The 22,231-nt window shown below is 36.9% G+C and overlaps 1 protein-coding gene across 1 annotated transcript in view; it reads left to right on the top strand.

Moving 5' to 3' along the window:
• The first annotated feature begins 3,839 nt into the window (after positions 1-3,839).
• Positions 3,840-22,231, top strand: part of LOC107584497 (metabotropic glutamate receptor 2-like) — a 36,503-nt gene continuing 18,111 nt past the window's right edge. Inside the window, exons 1-2 of the mRNA XM_016271129.1 lie at positions 3,840-4,239; positions 15,596-16,285. Of these exons, the coding sequence (XP_016126615.1) occupies positions 15,776-16,285 (510 nt within the window). The 5' untranslated portion in view covers positions 3,840-4,239; positions 15,596-15,775. The remainder of the gene's footprint in view (positions 4,240-15,595; positions 16,286-22,231) is intronic.

The following is a 22,231-nucleotide window of genomic DNA, read 5'->3' as shown; positions in this document are numbered from 1 at the left end:
GATCTGTTTAGATGATGTGTTTGCCATTGACAATACAGATCAATACAAGTGCCTTATCCTAAAGCTCCGGCAGGTTCTCTATCTTCTAAACACTTTGTCACAGAATTGCTGTGAGCTTAGTGAAGCACAGAAAAAGAGGAACTTTGGAGTTATGCTTTTTGACCTATTTTCATTGGCGAAGCAAAAATAAACCCAGTAAGTGGCCACTATGTATCTTCTATATTTGTATGTAATGTATCTTTCATTTATTGCCTTCTTATTGCATAAACATAATATCACACTTGCAATAGTGCTGCTGTAATGAACAACAACCCGAGGCTGAATCTTATTTGTACTTATAGACTAATAGTGTTACTGTGGTGGTGACTATAAGTTATAGTCACCACCACAGTAACACTATTACCTGTATGATATTGTTTAATTAGAGTTTGGCTATGTTTTAAATTCAAAAGAGCACTGTCTTTTCCATGGAAGTCAGGATGTTAGGTAGAATGACAGCTTCAGTCACTATTCACTTTCATTGTATGAAAAAAGACGTCATGAAAGTGAATGGTGACTGAGGCTATCGGTCCCTAACATTTCTGCCTGACATCCCCTTTCCTGTTCTACAGAAGAAAGCAATTCATAGGGGTTCGGAGCAACATAATGGTGAGTAAATAACTGAATTTTCATTTTTGGGTCAACTATCCGTTGCTCTTAAAATGGTCTGACTTTGCTCACTGCACAATATGTTCTTTTACATATCAATGTGTTATTTACTAACTCTGTCACTTACAATGTAATGTGTTTAGGATCCTTCGAGGAATAGCTATGCCATCTGTGTAAGCAGGGGCAGACTTACCCATTAGGCAAAGGTAGGCGACCACCTTGGGCCCCCAAAAGCTAAGGGCCCCCTAAAATGCTTTTCATATAGGATATGCGCATTAAGCGCTGACACGCAAACGTTTATTACCACGACAACCGTACGAGACTGAACGTGCTTTTTGTGTACCCTGCTTGAAGGAGATGAAAATATTATGCATCTGAAGCTGTAATTAAATATTGAGAAACAGTGTGTATTATATGTTTATAATTGTTTTGAATGCCGCTTATTTATGAGAAGGAACCAAGTAGAGGACACAGTTACTTTTTTGGTTGATATAATCCTTAGGTGTGTAAATGTATAATTACCTTTTCATTCTTTTTTCAGTTTTATTCAAATTTGTAGTTAAAATAACTAAAAATAAATGTATTTTAAAGTTTAGAATGAGACAGCCTTTGCACACAGGCTTACGCTGGTAACTCATCAGTGGACTTTTCTAGTCAATATAGGCTATATTTATTCACACTTTTCTCCGTTTCCTATATTTCTGACGTTCCAAAAGCGCCTCCTACTGGCAGAGAATGAATGTGCATTTTCAATAATCCAGTCTGTAGTTTTTGTTCAGATCAATGCGAAAATCCACCCACATAACCTCGTTTTAAATTAATATAATCATTTATACTTCTGGCTCACCCCTGTTTTAAATGCTCAATTGTGAGGTTTATTATTTAATAATTTATTTTGTTTTTGTGAAAACTTGTATCTCAACTCTAAATCAGTTGCTATTTCGTGGTCTACAACATGAAAGAAAGCCATTATAACATGCACATGAAAAATGTAGAAACATTGGACACAACTATGGGGCACCATTGTGCAGGAGCAAGCATCACAACAAAAAAGGAACCTTAAGGTTGATCTAGGAAAATGTGTGCAAATGTACAGGGCCCCATTCCTATATTTTACCTGGGGCCCCCAATTCACTAAATCCGCCCCTGTGTGTAAGTAATCTTTCTCTAATTGTCAAGACGTTGATGGCGATCTACAACTAAACAGATTTCGCAAACAAACTCTCTCGCAAGTTGTAGGCTAAAACATTGATAATCCAAGATGGGATGTGACTGGCTCAATGCGTAAAGGGTCAACACACACAATCTATGTTCGGTCTGAGAACATCCTCATGGGAGCTCGTGCCCTCTCGCGCGCTTTCCTCTCGTGTCATGTTGAAACTTGTCTATCGACCTGAAATGGGACATTGATCTCACGATGTGTGATTCTGACAAGCCAACCTTAATACATCGCCGTCGCAGACTGGTGCTTGGCCAATTAGACAAACCCGACACAATCTGACGTCTTTCGGCGTATTTACATATTCTGTCTCGCGGAGCAGTTAGAACAGACTGAGTCAAGGACTTACCCATTAGGCAAAGGTAGGCGACTGCCTTAGGCCCCCAAAAGCCAAGGGCCCCCTAAAATGCTTTTCATATAGGATATGCGCATTAAGCGCTGACACGCAAACGTTTATTACCACGACAACCGTACGAGACTGAACGTGCTTTTTGTGTACCCTGCTTGAAGGAGATGAAAATATTATGCATCTGAAGCTGTAATTAAATATTGAGAAACAGTGTGTATTATATGTTTATAATTGTTTTGAATGCCGCTTATTTATGAGAAGGAACCAAGTAGAGGACACAGTTACTTTTTTGGTTGATATAATCCTTAGGTGTGTAAATGTATAATTACCTTTTCATTCTTTTTTCAGTTTTATTCAAATTTGTAGTTAAAATAACTAAAAATAAATGTATTTTAAAGTTTAGAATTAGACAGCCTTTGCACACAGGCTTACGCTGGTAACTCATCAGTGGACTTTTCTAGTCAATATAGGCTATATTTATTCACACTTTTCTCCGTTTCCTATATTTCTGACGTTCCAAAAGCGCCTCCTACTGGCAGAGAATGAATGTGCATTTTCAATAATCCAGTCTGTAGTTTTTGTTCAGATCAATGCGAAAATCCACCCACATAACCTCGTTTTAAATTAATATAATCATTTATACTTCTGGCTCACCCCTGTTTTAAATGCTCAATTGTGAGGTTTATTATTTAATAATTTATTTTGTTTTTGTGAAAACTTGTATCTCAACTCTAAATCAGTTGCTATTTCGTGGTCTACAACATGAAAGAAAGCCATTATAACATGCACATGAAAAATGTAGAAACATTGGACACAACTATGGGGCACCATTGTGCAGGAGCAAGCATCACAACAAAAAAGGAACCTTAAGGTTGATCTAGGAAAATGTGTGCAAATGTACAGGGCCCCATTCCTATATTTTACCTGGGGCCCCCAATTCACTAAATCCGCCCCTGTGTGTAAGTAATCTTTCTCTAATTGTCAAGACGTTGATGGCGATCTACAACTAAACAGATTTCGCAAACAAACTCTCTCGCAAGTTGTAGGCTAAAACATTGATAATCCAAGATGGGATGTGACTGGCTCAATGCGTAAAGGGTCAACACACACAATCTATGTTCGGTCTGAGAACATCCTCATGGGAGCTCGTGCCCTCTCGCGCGCTTTCCTCTCGTGTCATGTTGAAACTTGTCTATCGACCTGAAATGGGACATTGATCTCACGATGTGTGATTCTGACAAGCCAACCTTAATACATCGCCGTCGCAGACTGGTGCTTGGCCAATTAGACAAACCCGACACAATCTGACGTCTTTCGGCGTATTTACATATTCTGTCTCGCGGAGCAGTTAGAACAGACTGAGTCAAGTTGTTGTCAGCATAGTTTTCTTGATAGTGCACCACGATATGCGGTCAGTGATCGTTCGTTGTAGCTGTTTCTGGGGCAGTGGTCGGTGAATTGGAAACGCATCTAGCGTACATCCCCACTTTCGAGTTGTTTTTCAGTTGAAGAAATCCAGTCGATATTTTGAGCTCACCGTTTCAGGGTTAGACACCAAATCGGTCCAAATGTAATTCCATCAGAGCACGCACCCATGCACACACGCGCGTCAATAGGCGTTAAACTTGCATGCATAAAAGGTTAATCTGTGACACTTCAAATGCATTTCTTTAACGCTCTGTAATACTCTGAAAAGTTTGTGTGCAGAGGGTGTTCTTTGGCGTTTTTAGGTAGGCTAATTCAGTCTAGGTGGCAAAAAATCTCAAGGAATCCAATGACGCGCGCGACGCCTTTTCAGCACCACGGACAGTTCCACGCGCGCATAGCGTCTCCGAGGAGAGCGCTCAATGCAAACTTCACCCGCTGAATGAAACCTGGATTCCACTGCTGGAATTCCGCCATATGTTTTAAATTCAACATTAGAGTAATACGAAGCTGTATGCGAAGATACGGACTTCTAACCGGATGTCTTTAAGTAGATCCGCCAGGAATCTGTCGATGAGAGGTGAACTGGACAGGTCAGGTAAGATGGTTTATCGTCTGATTTTGATCTGTTGATATAATGTTACCATATATGCTTTCTGGAGATCGGTTAGCACGACATATGCAGACAGGGATAAACTTAGCGTTGCTAACAGTTGGTTAAAACATGCATTGCATTTTGACATCTGACGCGATCAAAAAATAACAACAACAACAAAGAAATTACTTCTTTAAAATAAACGCATTGCATTGTTTTTCATTTGCACAAGTCTTTCGGTTTGACACGTTTTCAAAAAGGCAACACAAGCCAGCGTCAGATCAGATAAACAATCGTACCGGTAACATCTCATCACATATTGCTTTGAATAGCAAAACACTCCCGCTCCGCTCCGCTCCGGGGTGTGTCTGGAAACGCATCTCTAGAAAGCCTGTTCCCACTACTCCAACTTCATTTCTATCACAAGTTTAAGTGAGGAATCTTATTAAAACGACTTTAAAGGGGCTTACGGTTTCATTTCAAAGCTTGTCGACTTTTCACAGCACCCTGAAACTTCTTGAGTCGTATAAGGAAGTCTTACACATTTCTAACGTGTTGCATTATAAAATTTGCATTTTATTATCAAGTGTTATCAATGAATTGAATCATACAGTAAAGTGTAGCGGGATGTCTCTTATTCAGTTGTTCGTGTGAGATGCGCTGTAAACATTTTTAATAAATTTACGAGATACATCATTTTAACAAAAGCAGAAAAAAAATACTATTGCCTTTAGAATATATATATATATAAAAATCCGTAAACATTATGTAATTCATCGAGTTATTTAATAATTGATAATCGATTTATTATCAACTATTTATTCATTCAATCGTTTTTTTCTTTTCTTTTTTTATTGTGGCTGTGGATCACAATAAAAACGGTGTTAGTTCATGCCCTGGGTTTTGATTGCTGCCTCTCTGAAATGTTTAATATCGTGATCACATCCAGGCTATAGCCTACAGTATATCTATCAGCTTTATATCACAATGTGCAGGTTTGACCACGTCTAACTGGTGCATGTCTCCTCAAATTACATCTTACGGGAGTTAACATCATTAACATTATAATCTTTAAATTTTTCGTCCCTATTTATGAATTGAATAAAAAAATGAATGTATTAAATATGGAAATAAACACATGCTAACGACCACTATGTGTGTTTGGCTTTCGGCGAGCATGGCAGCCCAATCAAGCTGTGGTTTAAAAATAAAAGAAACACAAACAGAGGCGAAGAACCGCTAGGCTGGTTAGTTTTTTTAATATTTCAGCTCGCGACGGACATGCTCTTATCTTCTCCAGTGAAGACTCGCGCCACGCAGTCTCTGCTCAGTAAAACTGGAAAACGAGAACCGAAACGGTTCCCTGAACAACTGAATGATTTTTATGACGTTCGGTTCAGTTAACGTTTCACGAACCTGCATGGTTTTGCCGTGCGGATGGAACAACGCAGAAGCAAGGCGATCAGTGTATTCCGATTCCCGAACGAATGACTCTTTTGAGTCGGTTCTATTTAGTGAATCAAAAACAGTTATGAATCACCCGAATGTATTTTTAAATAATGTGTGAATGGATGGATAACATATATTTGATTCGTTTTTTGTTTACTGATTAGGACCAATTGGATTGCATTTATTTTGCTTTAATTAAGAGAATTTCAATTATTTTACATTTATTTCTGAATTGTTGAATTCTGAAATGGAGCAAAAGAGAAATGGAGTGAAAGAGTCAGAGAGAGAGAGAGAGATAAATAAAAGCCAATCCTTCAGGTCTCAGTGATCCAGTAAAGTGGAGACGCCTCTGTGAGCACGGCGAAGCTGCATTATCACCGCCATGGCGTGTAAAAGTGCCTCCTTAGTCCTTATCTGCAAGTAACAGCCGCTTTGAAAACTGATCAACAATAAAACTCCGAATTGCTAACACAGAGTTCAACTAATGGCTTTTTAGTCTGGACGACAAGCATTTTGGTGAAGGATTTACGGTAGTGGGATAAGTCACAGATGCTGACAAGTAGGCGGGAAATAGATTAACCTCTTGTGAGATTATTCTGCTACAGGAGTGATTGATAGGTTACAGCAACAAAGATAGTAAAAGTAATGGAGGTGTAAAGTGGGGTGTCACAGTGGCTTAATGGGAGTATTGTCACCTCACAGCAAGAAAGTCTCCGCTTCGAGTCCTGTCTGGGCTGGGAGAGCTTTCTGTGAAGAATTTGGATGTTCTCTTTCTCAATCTCATGCCATTTCAAATGTTTGTGACTTTCTTTCTTCTGTGGAGTATAAAAGAAGATATTTCGAGAGTGTTTTGGAACGACATGAGGGTGAATAAACGATGACAGAATTCATTTCACAAGAGGACAATGGGAATGAAAGTTGAGTGAATGTTTTCATTAAACAGATGTCTATCTTATCACATCTCCCTCCCTGATAATCACACATCGTTTTATTAATCTACCACATGATTAAATGATTGTTATATAAAATGAGGCAGCTTAATTCACTCTTATCGCTTAACAAAGTTTGGTTTTATTAGCTAAACTTTATGGACAGTGATAACCGAATGATGAATATAACCCACTTCTTCTTCAAAGTTTGCTTAGTAATGCATTCTTATATTTACCTTATCCCAAATAGCAAAGCTCATTGATTTAACATTATTTCAATGTTAAATCAATGATCTTTGCTTAGTGCAATGCCATTTACGACATATAGCATTATAGCAGCTTTTTAATGTCACCAATCTGTCAAACGACCTTTTACGGTAAAAGTGCTGTGTGAATAATGAATGTCTTCATTTTCACTCTGGCAGTCTGAGGTAATGCTGAGATCCTCTGGAATGCATCAGGCACATTCAGTAGCAGATGGTGTGTGTTTCTTGTCAAGCATCTTGTAAAAGGCCTACAGAGAAATTCTGCGACCATGCAGATCCCAGGAGAGACTCGTGCACAGAGAAAGGAGGATCTGTGTGTATTTTGTGCATCTGTGCAGTAGGGCACGTGTGTATATATTTGTGTACTTCTGAGAGAAAGGGAGAAAAACTAAACCAAATGCAAATACTTAGAACTAAAGGCAGACATGTAGGGGGGTTTCATCACAGCGGGTCTGTGCTGTGCACTTTGTCCAACAGGGAGAAAAGACCATATGTGTGTTTACTCACACTCCTGAGAGTATGTGTCAGAGAAATACATAATGTGATATATTAGGGTTGCATTAAAGTGTTTAAAGGCAAAAGGGAAACCCAGTATGCTGCAGCTCATGGGTCTCCAGTGACTGGGACATGAATAATGTACAGGTTTAGAGAAGGAGGGGAGAGACCATATAGAATGCAGAGGAGAAGCTTTCCTTATGTCCTTGTGTTCGTAAAAGACGCTACAGAAGTAAGAAAGACACATATATACAGTATGTTGAAATCAACTGTAGATACACACACAGGCACACATACAGTGGAAAAAAGCTGCAAATTTAAGTAAAAATCCAATTTTGCAACCAATCAATCTCTTGATCTTTTGTGTAGTTGATTTCACAGTGGTTTGGAGTGTGGGGAGTTTGATTGGCAGCATTTTAATTGCTATTTCCTGTCGTCTCCAAGCTGCAATGCAATAAATGGATGTCATTTAAATGTTAGTTGTCCCTTACTATGATCTGATCATAAGTACCTCATGTGAAAAGGTCAGTAGGCTGATTCTCTTATAATCTAATATTTCGCTTCTAAAGCTTTAAAGGAGAACTAGTAAAATATGTGGTCTTATATTGTCAGATATCTTAAATCAGATCAAGTCGCACTGTGTCCCTTTTTAGTTCCACTGTGGCAATATTTTGAGCTGGAAAAGTCTATTCAGAAGTATATTAAAATGTTTTAAAATCACTTCTGCTGTCCTTGAAACATTCTCTCATTCGAACAGCCAAGTGTAACAGCAGAGTTCATCCTGAAGTGAAAATTCTGTCATAATTTACTCACCTGCATGTTGTTTTAAACCTGTGTGACTTAGTTTCTTCTGCAGATCACAAAAGATATTTTGAATACCCTACTGATATTGGCTTCTTTTTTTTAATTTTTTCTACATTTTTGGAGAAACCAACCTTAAAACATTTGTGGCACAGCTTGAATGAAATCAAGGCTGTGAGGGATAGAAGTACAGTGTGTTCAGTGGATTGTACTGTTGTTTAACCACATCTTTTTGGGGAAAAAAATAGGCGAAACTCCATAAAACAGTTGTGAAAGTTGGATCTCTAGGACGTATAAACAGTGCACACCATTGTAAAACTCGTTTAACCTGAATAAGGTCTATTATTATTACTAGTAACCTTCTTTTTCTCAAATTATCAACAGGCATCCGCAATGAGTGCTTCCTCATAGGCTTTTAGTTCCTGTGGACTTTGAAATAACTGAGAGTGATGTCCGACTGAGGGACTAGGTAAATGAGTTGTTAACTCCATCCGATTCCATCTTGACCCATTCAGGCCTTTTTGTGAACATAATAGTCCGTGAATATAATAGGAGGCCATTATTCCATTATCTGCTGGTGTCTTTGGACAGTGTTACTACATATTTTGTAATATTCATTTTGTTGGTAATTTTTGCTTCCTGTGAACACTGAACATGAGTGAATTTAAACAATAAATATTTAAATGTGTCTTGTATTATTAGGAAATATAACACCAGCAGCACTGTTGTATTGAATATGCAAATTTGAATCCGCTCCCGTTTTTCTCGGCCAATCAGATTAGTGGATTAAGAACTAACCGTTGGTTGATAAAAATGAATTATTTCATTTAGCACTTTTGAAGTAGACATCTTTTATTAAGACTTAATCTGTGAAAGGAATCATTGGATTGTTTCCTAGACTGGTTTCCAGAAAGTGCTCAGTGCATTTAGCCCTATCTAACTGTCATTTTGGCCCCTTGGAGTGAGCAGTTGTACTGTACACACTTGATTGCAATTCCCCTTCAAATGGTAGTTGATGATGTGGCTGCCCTGAGTAAGGTGTTCAAAACCTCATTCGGACAGCAGCCACCAACTCTTTGGATGGTTATCAAATGGTGAGCCTGCTGGGTTGTGGCATTACTCACACTCACAGTTGTTCGAATTGGATTTGTGGTTTGGAGCTCCAAATTAAAAAGACATTTGTCAGCTTGTCGAAAAATGTTCTGCAATCCAGCGATTAGCAGAAGCTGAAGTTGTAATTATGTCAGTTTATTGTTTTCAGATTTATCACTGCCAGGACGGACTTGGCACGGTGGCGGCGGCCCAAATGTAGCGGAGACCGAGAGAAGCTGTAATTTTCTTAAATGTGCATTTATCGCATGGCTAACTGTAGCAAATGGAATTGAAAATTGAGCGTTTGGTATTTGACGGAGGTGATTACAGTTAAACTGATGAGTGATGTGGACCACTTTAAATAAAGCAACAGGTTGGTCGCATAAGATCAGGTTATCACCGAGAGGGATCCTTGGATTGGTATAAAAGCGAGCTGCAGCAGCATACATGCCCTACTTCCCTGGAAATTTCTTTTTTGTCATTTAAAATGTGGCCTGAAATTCATTTACATAGTTTCTCCTCTCTAATCAGTGCAGAAGAGCCCTTGTATAGAATTCCTCTCTTACCTTTTCCTCCCTCGGCCCTGCGGTTACATAAAGATGACCTCTCTCCTAGATGTGCTATTACCATATTCATGCTGCTCTTTTTGCCAGCATGAGATTGAAAATACTGAAATGGATTAACACTTTGGGAGGATCCTCCTCCTCCTTAAGGTTCCTCATTCCTTCCTCTCTCTTATTTGCGTTCTGTCTCTTCCTCCGTGCTCTGCCAGCATCTCTCAGTTCCCCTGTGTCTTCACACTGCGTGGCTGGAGCAGTCTTGAAGACTGGCAAAAGCAGCGCCATCAAATTGAAGAGGCCATCTGGTGAAGCGGAAGATACAAGCGATAGTGGAGAAGGAGTGGAGAGTAGAGCGAGACGGTGGTAATTGGACTGGATATTCAGGCAAATTTATGGGTCTTTAATTGCCATGTATTTACAAAATTTGAATAAATGTAAATGTAATATTCCACTTCAGCGCGGTTACTTGGTGGTTACTGAGAATTGCCATATCTCTAGTGTAAATATGCAGACATTCATCTCTGTAAGTGGAGATAAATAAGTCAACATTAAATCAAAATGTACTTTCTTAAAGGGATAGTTTACCAAAAATGACTTCTTATAATTACCCTCATGTTGTTCTACATCAGTTTGCTTTTTACTGTGGAAGACACAAAAAATAAGTTTTAAATAATATTCACTCTTCCATACAAAGAAAGAGGTCCCTAGGTTACCCTTTTGACTCCCAAAAGGGTAAAAAAGCACCTAACAATATCATAAAAGTAGCCCATACGACTCATGCACTCTATTTCAGCACTTAGGAAGCCATCTGAAATACTGACATTTAAGTAATTATTAAGTGGAGATCTTGCTTTTAAAATCTTCATTTACAGCCTTTGGTCACTATTCACTTTAATTATGGAAAATAACTGCTTGGGATCTCCTTTTGTGTTCCACTGATAGGACAGGAAGTCATACAGATTTTGAAAAACATTAAGGTGAGTAAAGAATGACTGAATCTTTATTTGGTGATCTATTCCTTCAATATTTTTTTCATATTTTCCATCAGATATATATTACTATCAAAATATAAAAAATGCTCTGCTTCTCCAATAACACATTTCTGGCTGATGCCACCAATCATCTTTATTTTTCAAAATGTCCCCTGCAACCACCTGCCTTACAGAGACAACTTTTTACAATTCAGTTAATAACCTCTATATAAAATCAAGTCCTGCCCTACATGTTTTATTGTTAAATGTTGCATTGTAGATGTAAAATGTATTTCAAGTTGACTACAAGTTCTGCATTGCTATCAGGACCCACCCTTGTTTTCTTCCACAGATGTTTACCATTTGTCCCAGACCTGATTTCTGTTCACGATCACGAATATGGGACATTTTCAACACTTTAACATTATACTGCACTGCAATCCTAGATTGACTTCAACAGAACCTCATCTTACTTTTACAATACTTCTCTCTACCTATATGGTGTCAGACATTACTTAAAAAGCTTATCATCCAATAAATAAATTCTGTTGTTGAGAAGAGCGGTCTCAAATAATCGTTATGGTTCCGAGGGGATGCGAGAATTAATCCTTAAGAGATGCGGTTCAGGGGATGTATGTCGTAAAAAGATACAGCCAATTTACACCAGCTTTACAAGAATTCCCATAGGGACTCCACTCCCATCCTAGCAGACTAGATTGGCCCTTTTAGCCTCACTTCTCTCTCGCTTGCTCCCTCTCTCTCTCTTCCTTCCTTTCACTCTTGTCTGGCAAGTTTCCATGGAAACAAAGGGTAGGGAGAAGACCTTAATGAGTAAGTGTGTGTCTCAGTGAGATGAACACATATATTGTTAAGATATGGACGCGCACACACACACTCACTCACTCCAATTCCCAAGCACTCCCTCTCCTGCTGGTCAGTTGGACTTCTGTTTGGCTGTTCATTCTTCATTCTTGATTTTTCATTTGATGTTTATGACACTCGTCCTGGTGAAAAGAAATAGTCTAATTTATGATGTATTTTTCCTCCTCAAGTTATTTATAGTCTCTATTTCTCCAACATGGTGTTTCACTAGAACAAACTGGTTTGCTGTAAAAAAAAATTGAAAAGAAAAAATACTATGATAAATACTATAATAAAATGAGATGGTTATGAAGTTTTTCTGTACCACTTTTTCCAATTTTATTACAAAATCAGAAGTAAATAACTTTAGTCTAAATTTTTAGGGTCATGCTGTCTTCAATGATTAAAATAAAAATAATTTACAAAATGAACCTTATAATCATCTCCAGATTCTATATAGATGGAAGCCCGTTTCCGCCACTGAATAAAAAAAAAGGTAATTGCGACTTTTTCTCGCAATTGCTTGTTTACATCTCGTAATTGACATTTTTCTCACAATTATGAGTATACATCTTGAAAGTCTGATTTTATTTGTCAAAATTGCAAGATATAAACTCACAATTGTGACTTTTTAAAAAATTTTTTCTTATATCTCACAATTGTGACTTTTTTCTCAGAACCGCATGCAATTACGAGTTATTAAGTCAGAATTGTGAGATACAAACTCGCAATTCCGAGAACATATCAGTCTTTTTCCCCCTTCAGAATTAGGCTTTATAACTCGCAAAAAAGTAAGAATTGCGAGATATAAATCGGAATTAAAAGAAAAAAGTCAGAAGGCAAGATACAAACTCACATTTGTGAGAAAAAGTCTGAATTGTGAGCTTTTTTATTTTCTATTCCGTGGCGGAAACGTGGTGCCATACATATGATATTCATATAATGACAAAATGTAATTTTTAAAAGAGCTGTTTCTATTTTATTATATTTTTTAAAACAAAATTGAAAAACATTTGTTTTTCTGCTGTTTTTTTATACTTAATATCGCCTTTTAACTTTTTTTTTTTCTTTTTTTTTTCTATTATTTAATTTGTTTGCTTTAAAGGAGAACTAGTAAAATATGTGGTCTTATATTGTCAGATATCTTAAATCAGATCAAGTCGCACTGTGTCCCTTTTTAGTTCCACTGTGGCAATATTTTGAGCTGGAAAAGTCTATTCAGAAGTATATTAAAATGTTTTAAAATCACTTCTGCTGTCCTTGAAACATTCTCTCATTCGAACAGCCAAGTGTAACAGCAGAGTTCATCCTGAAGTGAAAATTCTGTCATAATTTACTCACCTGCATGTTGTTTTAAACCTGTGTGACTTAGTTTCTTCTGCAGATCACAAAAGATATTTTGAATACCCTACTGATATTGGCTTCTTTTTTAAAAATGTTTCTACATTTTTGGAGAAACATCCCTTAAAACATTTGTGGCACAGCTTGAATGAAATCAAGGCTGTGAGGGATAGAAGTACAGTGTGTTCAGTGGATTGTACTGTTGTTTAACCACATCTTTTTGGGGAAAAAAATAGGCGAAACTCCATAAAACAGTTGTGAAAGTTGTGTTGTGACAATTACACAATCTCTAGGACGTATAAACAGTGCACACCATTGTAAAACTCGTTTAACCTGAATAAGGTCTATTATTATTACTAGTAACCTTCTTTTTCTCAAATTATCAACAGGCATCCGCAATGAGTGCTTCCTCATAGGCTTTTAGTTCCTGTGGACTTTGAAATAACTGAGAGTGATGTCCGAAAGTCATAGTAATGTAAAAGTAAATAACCACCTCAGCATGCAGTCTCTCCACACACGTTCTTCTCACACACTCTAGGAGTTGAGGCTGCAAACCTCATAATTATATCATTCACAGCATCCGGAAGCTATACTCCACACCTCTTAGCATGTGTGAAATTAGAATGTATGCTCCCCATTGATATGCTGGCATATAACAGAGAGAGAAAAAGGAAAGAGAGAGAAACAAAACTAGGCCTGTGTGGTCAATTTGCTTACTACATGGGGAATATTTTACAAAAAATTATGTTTTGACGTGCATGCTGTAACTGCATTTTTTAAGGTCGCTGTCTTTCTGAGGGCAAATATATGCAAACTTATATACTGATGTGATTGTCGATGCTTGTGCGTGTGTGTGTGTGTGTGTGTGTGTGTGTATGAAGCAGCTGTTGCTTACAAGCTGTCTGATAGTGATCCTCTACATGAGTTCAGGCGAGCTAGCTTTACACTACAATGGTCACACTGTCCCCTGAGCAGAGAGCCTAACACACACACACATACACAAAGTGAACAAAGCCCTCAATGGACTAGCCAGGAGCTTAAGGGAAAGGGGCCTTAGGGAGCCCATAACTAGTGCTGTGAGTTAACAAATCCAGCAGCCCGATGGAATAACAGAGAAATTCTGAGAAATTCAATTCTGAGAGTTACAGAGAAAATCAGTGCAGCTAAATGATGATATTTCAACTGCACAACAAATTACATTTGAGTCTCTCAGTTGGGGATCTCTTACAACCACTGATAAGCAAAGGATAAATCAAATGCTAAATATTTTCAATATTTTTGTCTTATTTTTCAGTATGTATATCTAAACATTATTAAATCAAGATATGTTTACTTGAGATGCAAAAATGATTAAGTCTTTAAAATTAAGAGTTTTTGCCTAAAACTAACTAACAAAAAAAAAAAAAAAAAATTCAGAATGACTAAAAAAACTTAATTTAAGGAGAAAACAAGATTATAAAGAAAGAAAGGTTATCTTACCCCAGATAATTGTTCTTGTTTTAGGGATAAAGTTAACATGAACAAAGAAAAAAAATATATAGTTTATCGTTATTTTATGGTAACTAATGTAGTTTAGTAATGTTAACAAATGAAACCTTAATGTGAAGTGTTACCAATTTCTTTTTGAGTAAAGCAACATATTTTCATAACTTGGCTTCACTCTTCACCACAATAATAACCCCAAAACTCCACCATATGAGAAAAAAGCTGCAAAACCCCAACATAGCAGAACATTAAATATTAATGAGTTTCTACTTTTTCATCTCGCTCAAAAACATAAAATAACACTTAATTTCAACATTTACTCTCCCCATCCAGTCCCAAGCAATGCACGCTGGGAAATAGAAATCCCCTGTCCAGATTCAGCAACGCTACATTAACACCAACGGAAATTATTCATGTGGTTCCCAGACAAAAGGATTGCGTAAACCACTATTTTACCAATTTACCAAGTAGTATGTGAAGAAATGTTCAATAATTGTGTTGCTGTTACCCACTTTAATGAGTTAGTTAACCCAAAAATGTACATTTTGTCATTAATTATAATTACTCACCCTCATGTCGTTCTAAACCCATAACACCTTCGGAAAACACAAATTAAGATATTTTTGATGAAATCTGAGAGCTTTCTGACCCTGCATAGACAGCAATGCATCTAAGAGAAGAAATTGTTGAATAAAGTCATTATTTTTGTTTTCTAGTTTGCACACAAAAAGTATTCTCGTAGCTACATAAAATTAAGGTTGAACCACTGATGTCACTATTTGGATATTTTAACAATGACCCTATTACTTTTCTGGGCCTTTCTTCAAAAATATCTTAATTTGTGTTCCAAAGATGAATGAAGGTCTTAGGGGTTTGGAATGACATGAGGGTGAGTAATTAATGACAACATTTTTGGGTGAACTAAATTTTTATGTATAGAAAAAAAAAATGCATGGGACATATTAATTTTTTATTATGAAATGTTCATGTCCCCAAGCTTATTCTTCACTTATCTCTTAAAAAAATCCATGGGTAATGGAAAATCAAAGCAATAGTTGTGTATTACAGTGCAGCATCTAATTCCCACTTTCTCTCTGTTTTAATCACAGACTGTGATCTTCACTAACTCCACAAACAAGCAGGAGATGGCGATGATGCTTGAGTTTGCCTATGCCTGCTTACAAGCGCACTGAAGTGTCTGAAGTCTTTCCTTTAGCACAGCTTGAGCCCAATCCCTTTCCAACAAGTGAGACTGCTAAATAGGGATTGACCTGTAAAGTATCCAGATCATGGCTCAGAGATCAGCTCATTTCAGAGGTCATGGCCCCTCCTGGCCACTTCATCTCACTCTACTGCTGCTTCTATTGGCCAGGACACCTCAGGCTTTGGCTGTCCCAGGTTACAACACTGACACCTCCAAGAAAGATATCATAATGGAGGGGGACCTGGTGATTGGAGGCCTGTTTCCTGTTCATCAAAAGGGGGAGGGGGCTCAGGACTGTGGCCGTATCAATGCACAAAGAGGGATTCAGAGACTGGAGGCGATGCTGCTAGCCCTGGACAAGATCAATCAAGATGATCAGATTTTGCCCGGGGTAACGTTAGGTGCCCACATTCTGGACACTTGCTCAAAGGACACATATGCGCTGGAGCAGTCGCTTGAATTTGTGCGTGCTTCGCTTACAAAAGTGGACGATAGTGAGTACACGTGTCCGGATGGATCCTACGCCATCCATGATGATGTTCCACTCGCGATCTCTGGAGTGATCGGAGGCTCCTACAGTGATGTATCCATACAGGTACTGTTTCCCGTCTCCTATGTTTATTCATCTGCTTGTTTGTTTTCTTCCAGCAAAATTTCTTGATAACCAGATTATATGTTGTGATGTAGCAACTCATAAATATGCATTAGGAGTCATTTGCATGTATATTGTGTTTATCACACTATGGCTGTCATTCGGCTGTATGCACAAGCCTGCAGTTTAGTTCAGTTAACTCTATAATCTCTACTGTATTATAGCTGATATGCACATTTCTAAAGCCTCTACAGTAAATTCTCAACATAATTACAAAATTTGCTCAAAAACCTCTTCTATATACCTTATGTTGTTTGATTGATAGTTTACACTTTTTTAAAAAGTAAAAAAAAAAAAGTGTGTCCACCTTCAGGTCGTGGCACAAATATCTTTTTGCAGTGAAATCTTTTCAGATTTTTATAAAGTAAAGTAAATAATAAATTTTATGTTGTTAGTAATATTTTTAGGGTAACACTTTCTGTGTATATGCGTATATGTATACACACACACACACACACACACACACACACACACACATATATATATATATATATATATATATATACACAGTGCCTTGTGAAAGTATTCATACCCCTTAATTTTTTTCACATTTTGTTATGTTGCTGCCTTATGTTAAACTGCTTTAAATTACTTTTTTTCCACATCAATCTACACTCCATACACCATAATGGTAAAGCAAAAAACAAGTGTTTTAACATCTTTGTAAATTTATTAAAAATAAAAAACTTAAATGATTCCATTGCATAAGTACTCATACCCTTATCTGGGACAGTTGAAATTCAACTCAGGAGCATTCATATTGCTTGTAAATGTAACTACACGTCAAGTGAAGTTAACCTGTGGCAAATTAAATTGAATGGGTATAATTTGGAAAGGCACACACGTCTTAATTAAAGGTCTAACAGCTGATAATGCATATGAGAGCAAAAACCAAGCCCTGAGGTCAAAAGAACTGCCTGTAGAGCTCATTGAAGGGTCACAGAAGCATGTAGTCTCTGTTACCCTTAATGGAAGAAGTTTGAAACAACCAGGACTCTTCCTAGAGCTGGCCTCCTGGCCAAACTGAGCAATTGATGGAGAAGGGCTTTGGTTAGAGTGGTGACCAAGACCATGATGGTCACTCTAGTTGAGCTCCTGCAGAGTACCATCCCAAAAGTAAAGTGTGCTGGTAGCAGCCTCATGCTGTGGGGCTGTTTTTTAGTGGCAGGGACTCATCAGAGTAGAAGAAAAGCTCAATGCACCAAAATATTGAGATGGCCTTAATGAAAACCCAGTCCAGAGCATTCAGAACCTCAGACTGAGCAGAAGTTTCCTCTTTCAACAGGAAAATGACCCTAAGCATACAGCAAGAGTGGCTTATAGACAACTCTGTGAATGGCCTTGAGTGGCCCAGCCACAGCCTGAGCTTGAACCCAATCAAATATTTCTGGAGAAACCTGAAAATGTGCATCTGCCCCCATCCAACCTGACAGAGCTTGAGAGGTGAAGAGGTGAGGAGAAGAATGGCAGATCATTTCCAAATGATGATGAGAAAAGCTTGTCGCATCAAACAAAAAAGACTTGAGACTGTGAAGGTGCTTCAGCTAAATATTTAGTTAAGGGTATGAATACTTATGCAATGCACTTATTTTATTTTTTTTTATTTTTAAGAAGTTGTGACAATTCTGTTTTTGCTTTGTCAGTATGGTGTATGGAGTGTAGATTGATGTGAAAAAAAGTAATTTAAAGCAGTTTAACATAAGGCAGCAACATAACAAAACGTGAAAAAAATGATCGCAAGGCACTGTAGTTGTCTGCTATACTGCTGTAAAGAAGGTGTCAGAAGTTCATCTTACTTTTTGGCTATATAAATATCAACAAATGCACCAAATTTAATATTTTGCTCAGTTTGGGCCTCTGAATAAAATTTTGTTTTTTTTCCCTCCTGGAGTTTGAACTCCTTATTCCTCAATATCATGTATGAGCCATGAAAGCCTGTATTTTGTCTAAAGCCTTATTTTGTCTAAAGATTCAGTAAACTGTTTTATTATTTAATGTATTATTTCATATACAGGGTTAAGCAAACAAAACTTTTTTTTTTTTTTCAGTTTTGCAAGTTAGGCCTACTTTATTTTTGCTTCTGTAACAAAAATAGTTCCAAACAAAGAACCTTTATATATATATATTACAGCAACACAACATTTTTCATTCCTGAACAACTCAAGTGTTCGTTCTGAATTAGTTTTTGAATGAATCAACATTTTGTACAAATGAGTTGAATGAATGATTCAATGGATCCTTTAATGCCTCAGTTAATTGTATTATTGCTAGTTTAATCAGCATTATTTAGCAAATCAGGTAAATTAATGTTTCAATGGCTTGCTCCTAAAGAAAGTAATTTGTTTCCTTTCTGAATGAAATAATGTTTTAAATGAATTGGTTGAATGAATGATTCATTGACTGCCATTGATAACATAACTAGATATCTATAACTTTTAAAATCTCACTTCTGTGGTTCATACTGCAGCATTTAGTAAGACAAATTTGCAGGCTCTTAATGAGAAAAAATAGTGGTGATGTCTGGCTACCTGTCATCCATATGCTCAACCCTTCCAATTTGCGGCCAACCATGTGGCGTTTCCTGACATTCCCTGGGATGTCAGGAGCAGACGGGCTGCAGATGCTAGCTTTAAGGAATCAAGACAGTGACAGCTTGATTACACTTTTCACAAATCTACTCCCTGAAGATCTAAGTATACTAAAGAGCGAGTGAGACTGATAATTAGAAGAAAATGTGTAATATGCGTAAGAAATTGATTGACTTAATCAACATTCCAGCATCATAAAAGTTCCTGCACTAATGCTCATATACACTCATGGAAATCTCAGACCAGGAGGCAGTTGTGCTGTTGAAAATTTGCATTCTGCTTAATTTCAAACTTGAGAACATGTAAAAACAATTTGACATATTCTCTATGTGTGTCTTACAGATTCTTATCCATCAAACGCTCTGTCAGAATGCTCTCATCTCATCAGCGAAAATTATAGCTTTGAATTTAATTTAATTTCTATTTTATTTTCAGTTTAGTTTTAGTTTTTGTTAGTTCTTATTTAAACATGCACAGTTTTAGGTTTAACGCTAATGTGTTATGAAATTTTGTACCATTTTAGTTTAGCTTTTTTCCTCACAATTACTGAATACTACTTTTTATTTTAATTTTAATTAATAACAATGCTTTAATTGAGTTTTTCTTAATGAAACCCACATTATTTGTGCCACAGACATAAATTGTGGGGCATTTTGAGGAGAGGTGTCATTTTACTTTTCCAAGGAATTGAACGTATGATTTTCACGTAGTAAAAAGTAACATTTTCCAAATACATAAATAAAAACCATATATTTACACTGACGGAGGTAGCAGAATATCATAGAGACTGGGGTGAGCTCTTTTGACCCAAAAGACCTTAGAAACCACAAAGAAAGAAAGAAAAAAAAAATTAGATCGAGAGAGAGATATTGCTTGCCTTGTTATTGTGAAATTCTTGAATTGCTGCTTTTGGTGTTGACAGGTAATTAGGTGCTTGTTAAGACCCACTGTAAATACCAATAGTACATTTGACAGTTTAAGCCTTACTGAATTGAAATAGCAAGTTAATTATTTATCCCCCCAACAGAACAGTGTTGGCTGACGAATTGAGGCTTTTAAATAACACATTAAAATCACTGGCAGTCAGATACATGCTGCGGTTGGAGTATACGAGTCATTCGCTGAGATGGAGAAAGAGATAGAGAAATTTGTTCATTCTTAAGGAATTCACGAGCATAATTACTGCAGTGCCCACACAGGGGCATGAAATGCATAAATAATGCAGGAAAAAAAACAGGCAAGGAGGAAGAGAGAGAGTTGATTGTATGAAATTTTATTTCATAATTTTACAGAAATTCCTTTCCTCTCCCACTCATTTTGCTCTAACTGTTTTTCCTTTCCTCCCTATTCATTGTTTTTATTTATCTTGCTTATCTTTCTGTTTTCTTCATGTCAGGCATCTGTCGGAGTGTTTCATGCATATACGTACACATATGCACACATGCACGGTTTCTTTCCACATGCTATAAAGGGACACTTTGGGCAGTAGAGAGAGATCTTTTGGAAAGCTGAAGTGAGTGGGACTCATCTAGCAGCTGTCTTCTAAAGCATCTCACTTGGGATTCCCTGTTCCTGTGCCATTTTTCCCGCTACTTAGAACCGTCATTTCCTTTAAAGAAGTATTTCCCTCCAAAATGAAATTTCTGTCGTTTTTCTTTATAGTGTGGGATGCAAAATAATATATTTTGAAGATATTTTGAAGTCAAAGCATATTTTGACCAGGGGCTGTCTAGCACAGAAAGTACCATTGTTTTTTTAAGCCATGCAGTATCATTGTGTAAGGAAAATGTGCACATTTTCAAACTTGGCATGCTGAAATGCATTGCTCCAAGTTTGATGTCCATGACACCACACGGCATGGTTTTTTTAATGTCATGTAACCAAAGGGTTTTGTGCCATTCATAATTTAATTGAGAATGACATTTAAATTCCTGAATTTGAATTGAGGTAGAAAACAGGATGTAGAATTGTAACTGAAATTTGAATGTAAGGAAGTAAAAAAAAAAAGTAAATACAAGTTAAAATTCATATTTTTTCCCCGTAATTTTTAGCTATGCATCCAATAATGTTTGTAATGCCACAAATTCACAACCATTTCAAAGGTTTGTAGTCAGTAAGATTATTTATTTTATTTTATTTTACTTTTTTATTTTTGTATTTCGTTATTTATTTATTTATTTATTTTGCACACCAAATCAGCATATTAGAATGATTTCTGAAGGATCATGTGACTCTGAAGACTGGAATAAAGGCTGTTGAAAATTCAGTTTTGACATCAAAGTGATAATGTCTATTTTAAAATCTGTATTAAAATAGAAAACGGTTATTTAAATTAAAATAATATTTCATAATATTACTGTTTTGACTGTATTTTAATTGAATAAATTCAGCCTTGCTGAGCATATAATTTATGTTTCAAAAACATAAAAAATTTATCATTTACAGACCCGAAAATTTAGGAAGTTTAAATTTTAGTGTAGAAATGTGTGTTTGTTTATATATATATTTAATTTTATTTAATCTTTGATATATTTCATTTTGAGGACAAGGATGGAAGAACTCAATTCTGAATTTTGTAAAACCCTAATAAACCATTTTCCTGCTTTTTATTCAGCACCCCCTCATTCTGCTCATTCTTTGTGAGTTTTTGCCTTTAGAAATAACAGTTTTTTTGGGGATTTTACGGTAAGAGGGAATAAAAGTCCATTATACAATCTGCATTCATGATATGCTCATGAATGCTTTATCATGTCACACTATGAGCTGATAACTTTGTATCCGTCCATGAATTTTTAAGCTGCAGATTTTGTTCAGGGAACTATGGCTGTGAAAGGAGAGCAGGCTTGTAAAGGTGAGACTTGCTTGACAGCAGTGTGAACTCACTGGTAGCTGCGTGGAGTCGACTGAAACAGGCAGGAGGTTGCTTCAGGCTTTTAGAGGTTCTCGTGTTAAGACTCAACTCTCCTTTATTGGCATTCTCTCCTGTGGAGCGATAAGAATGAGGCAAAGCTACAGAAGCTTTTAGGGCATGAGAGCCAGAAAGAGAGAGAGAGTCTGATGAACGAGATGTAATTTTGGTTGAGGTCGGTATTTGGGGCCTTTCTCATAAAAAGTGCATGTCCTTGCCTGGCAGCTATTTATGGAGGTGCTGTTCTAAAGTGTCTGCTCCAAAGCACAGCCCCAACCCCCTAAATCTGAAACATATATCATCTGCTTGACAGTACATCAAAGCTGAAGGGATGTCAACGGGTTTACAATGCAATACCGTATGTTGTTGCACAGATATTGCTGCAGAAATTTA

Source organism: Sinocyclocheilus grahami, unplaced genomic scaffold (assembly GCF_001515645.1).
Source record: "Sinocyclocheilus grahami isolate Dianchi unplaced genomic scaffold, SAMN03320097.WGS_v1.1 scaffold60.1, whole genome shotgun sequence".
In the NCBI taxonomy this organism is placed as follows: domain Eukaryota; kingdom Metazoa; phylum Chordata; class Actinopteri; order Cypriniformes; family Cyprinidae; genus Sinocyclocheilus; species Sinocyclocheilus grahami.
This window is presented reverse-complemented; position numbering and strand designations above follow the sequence as displayed.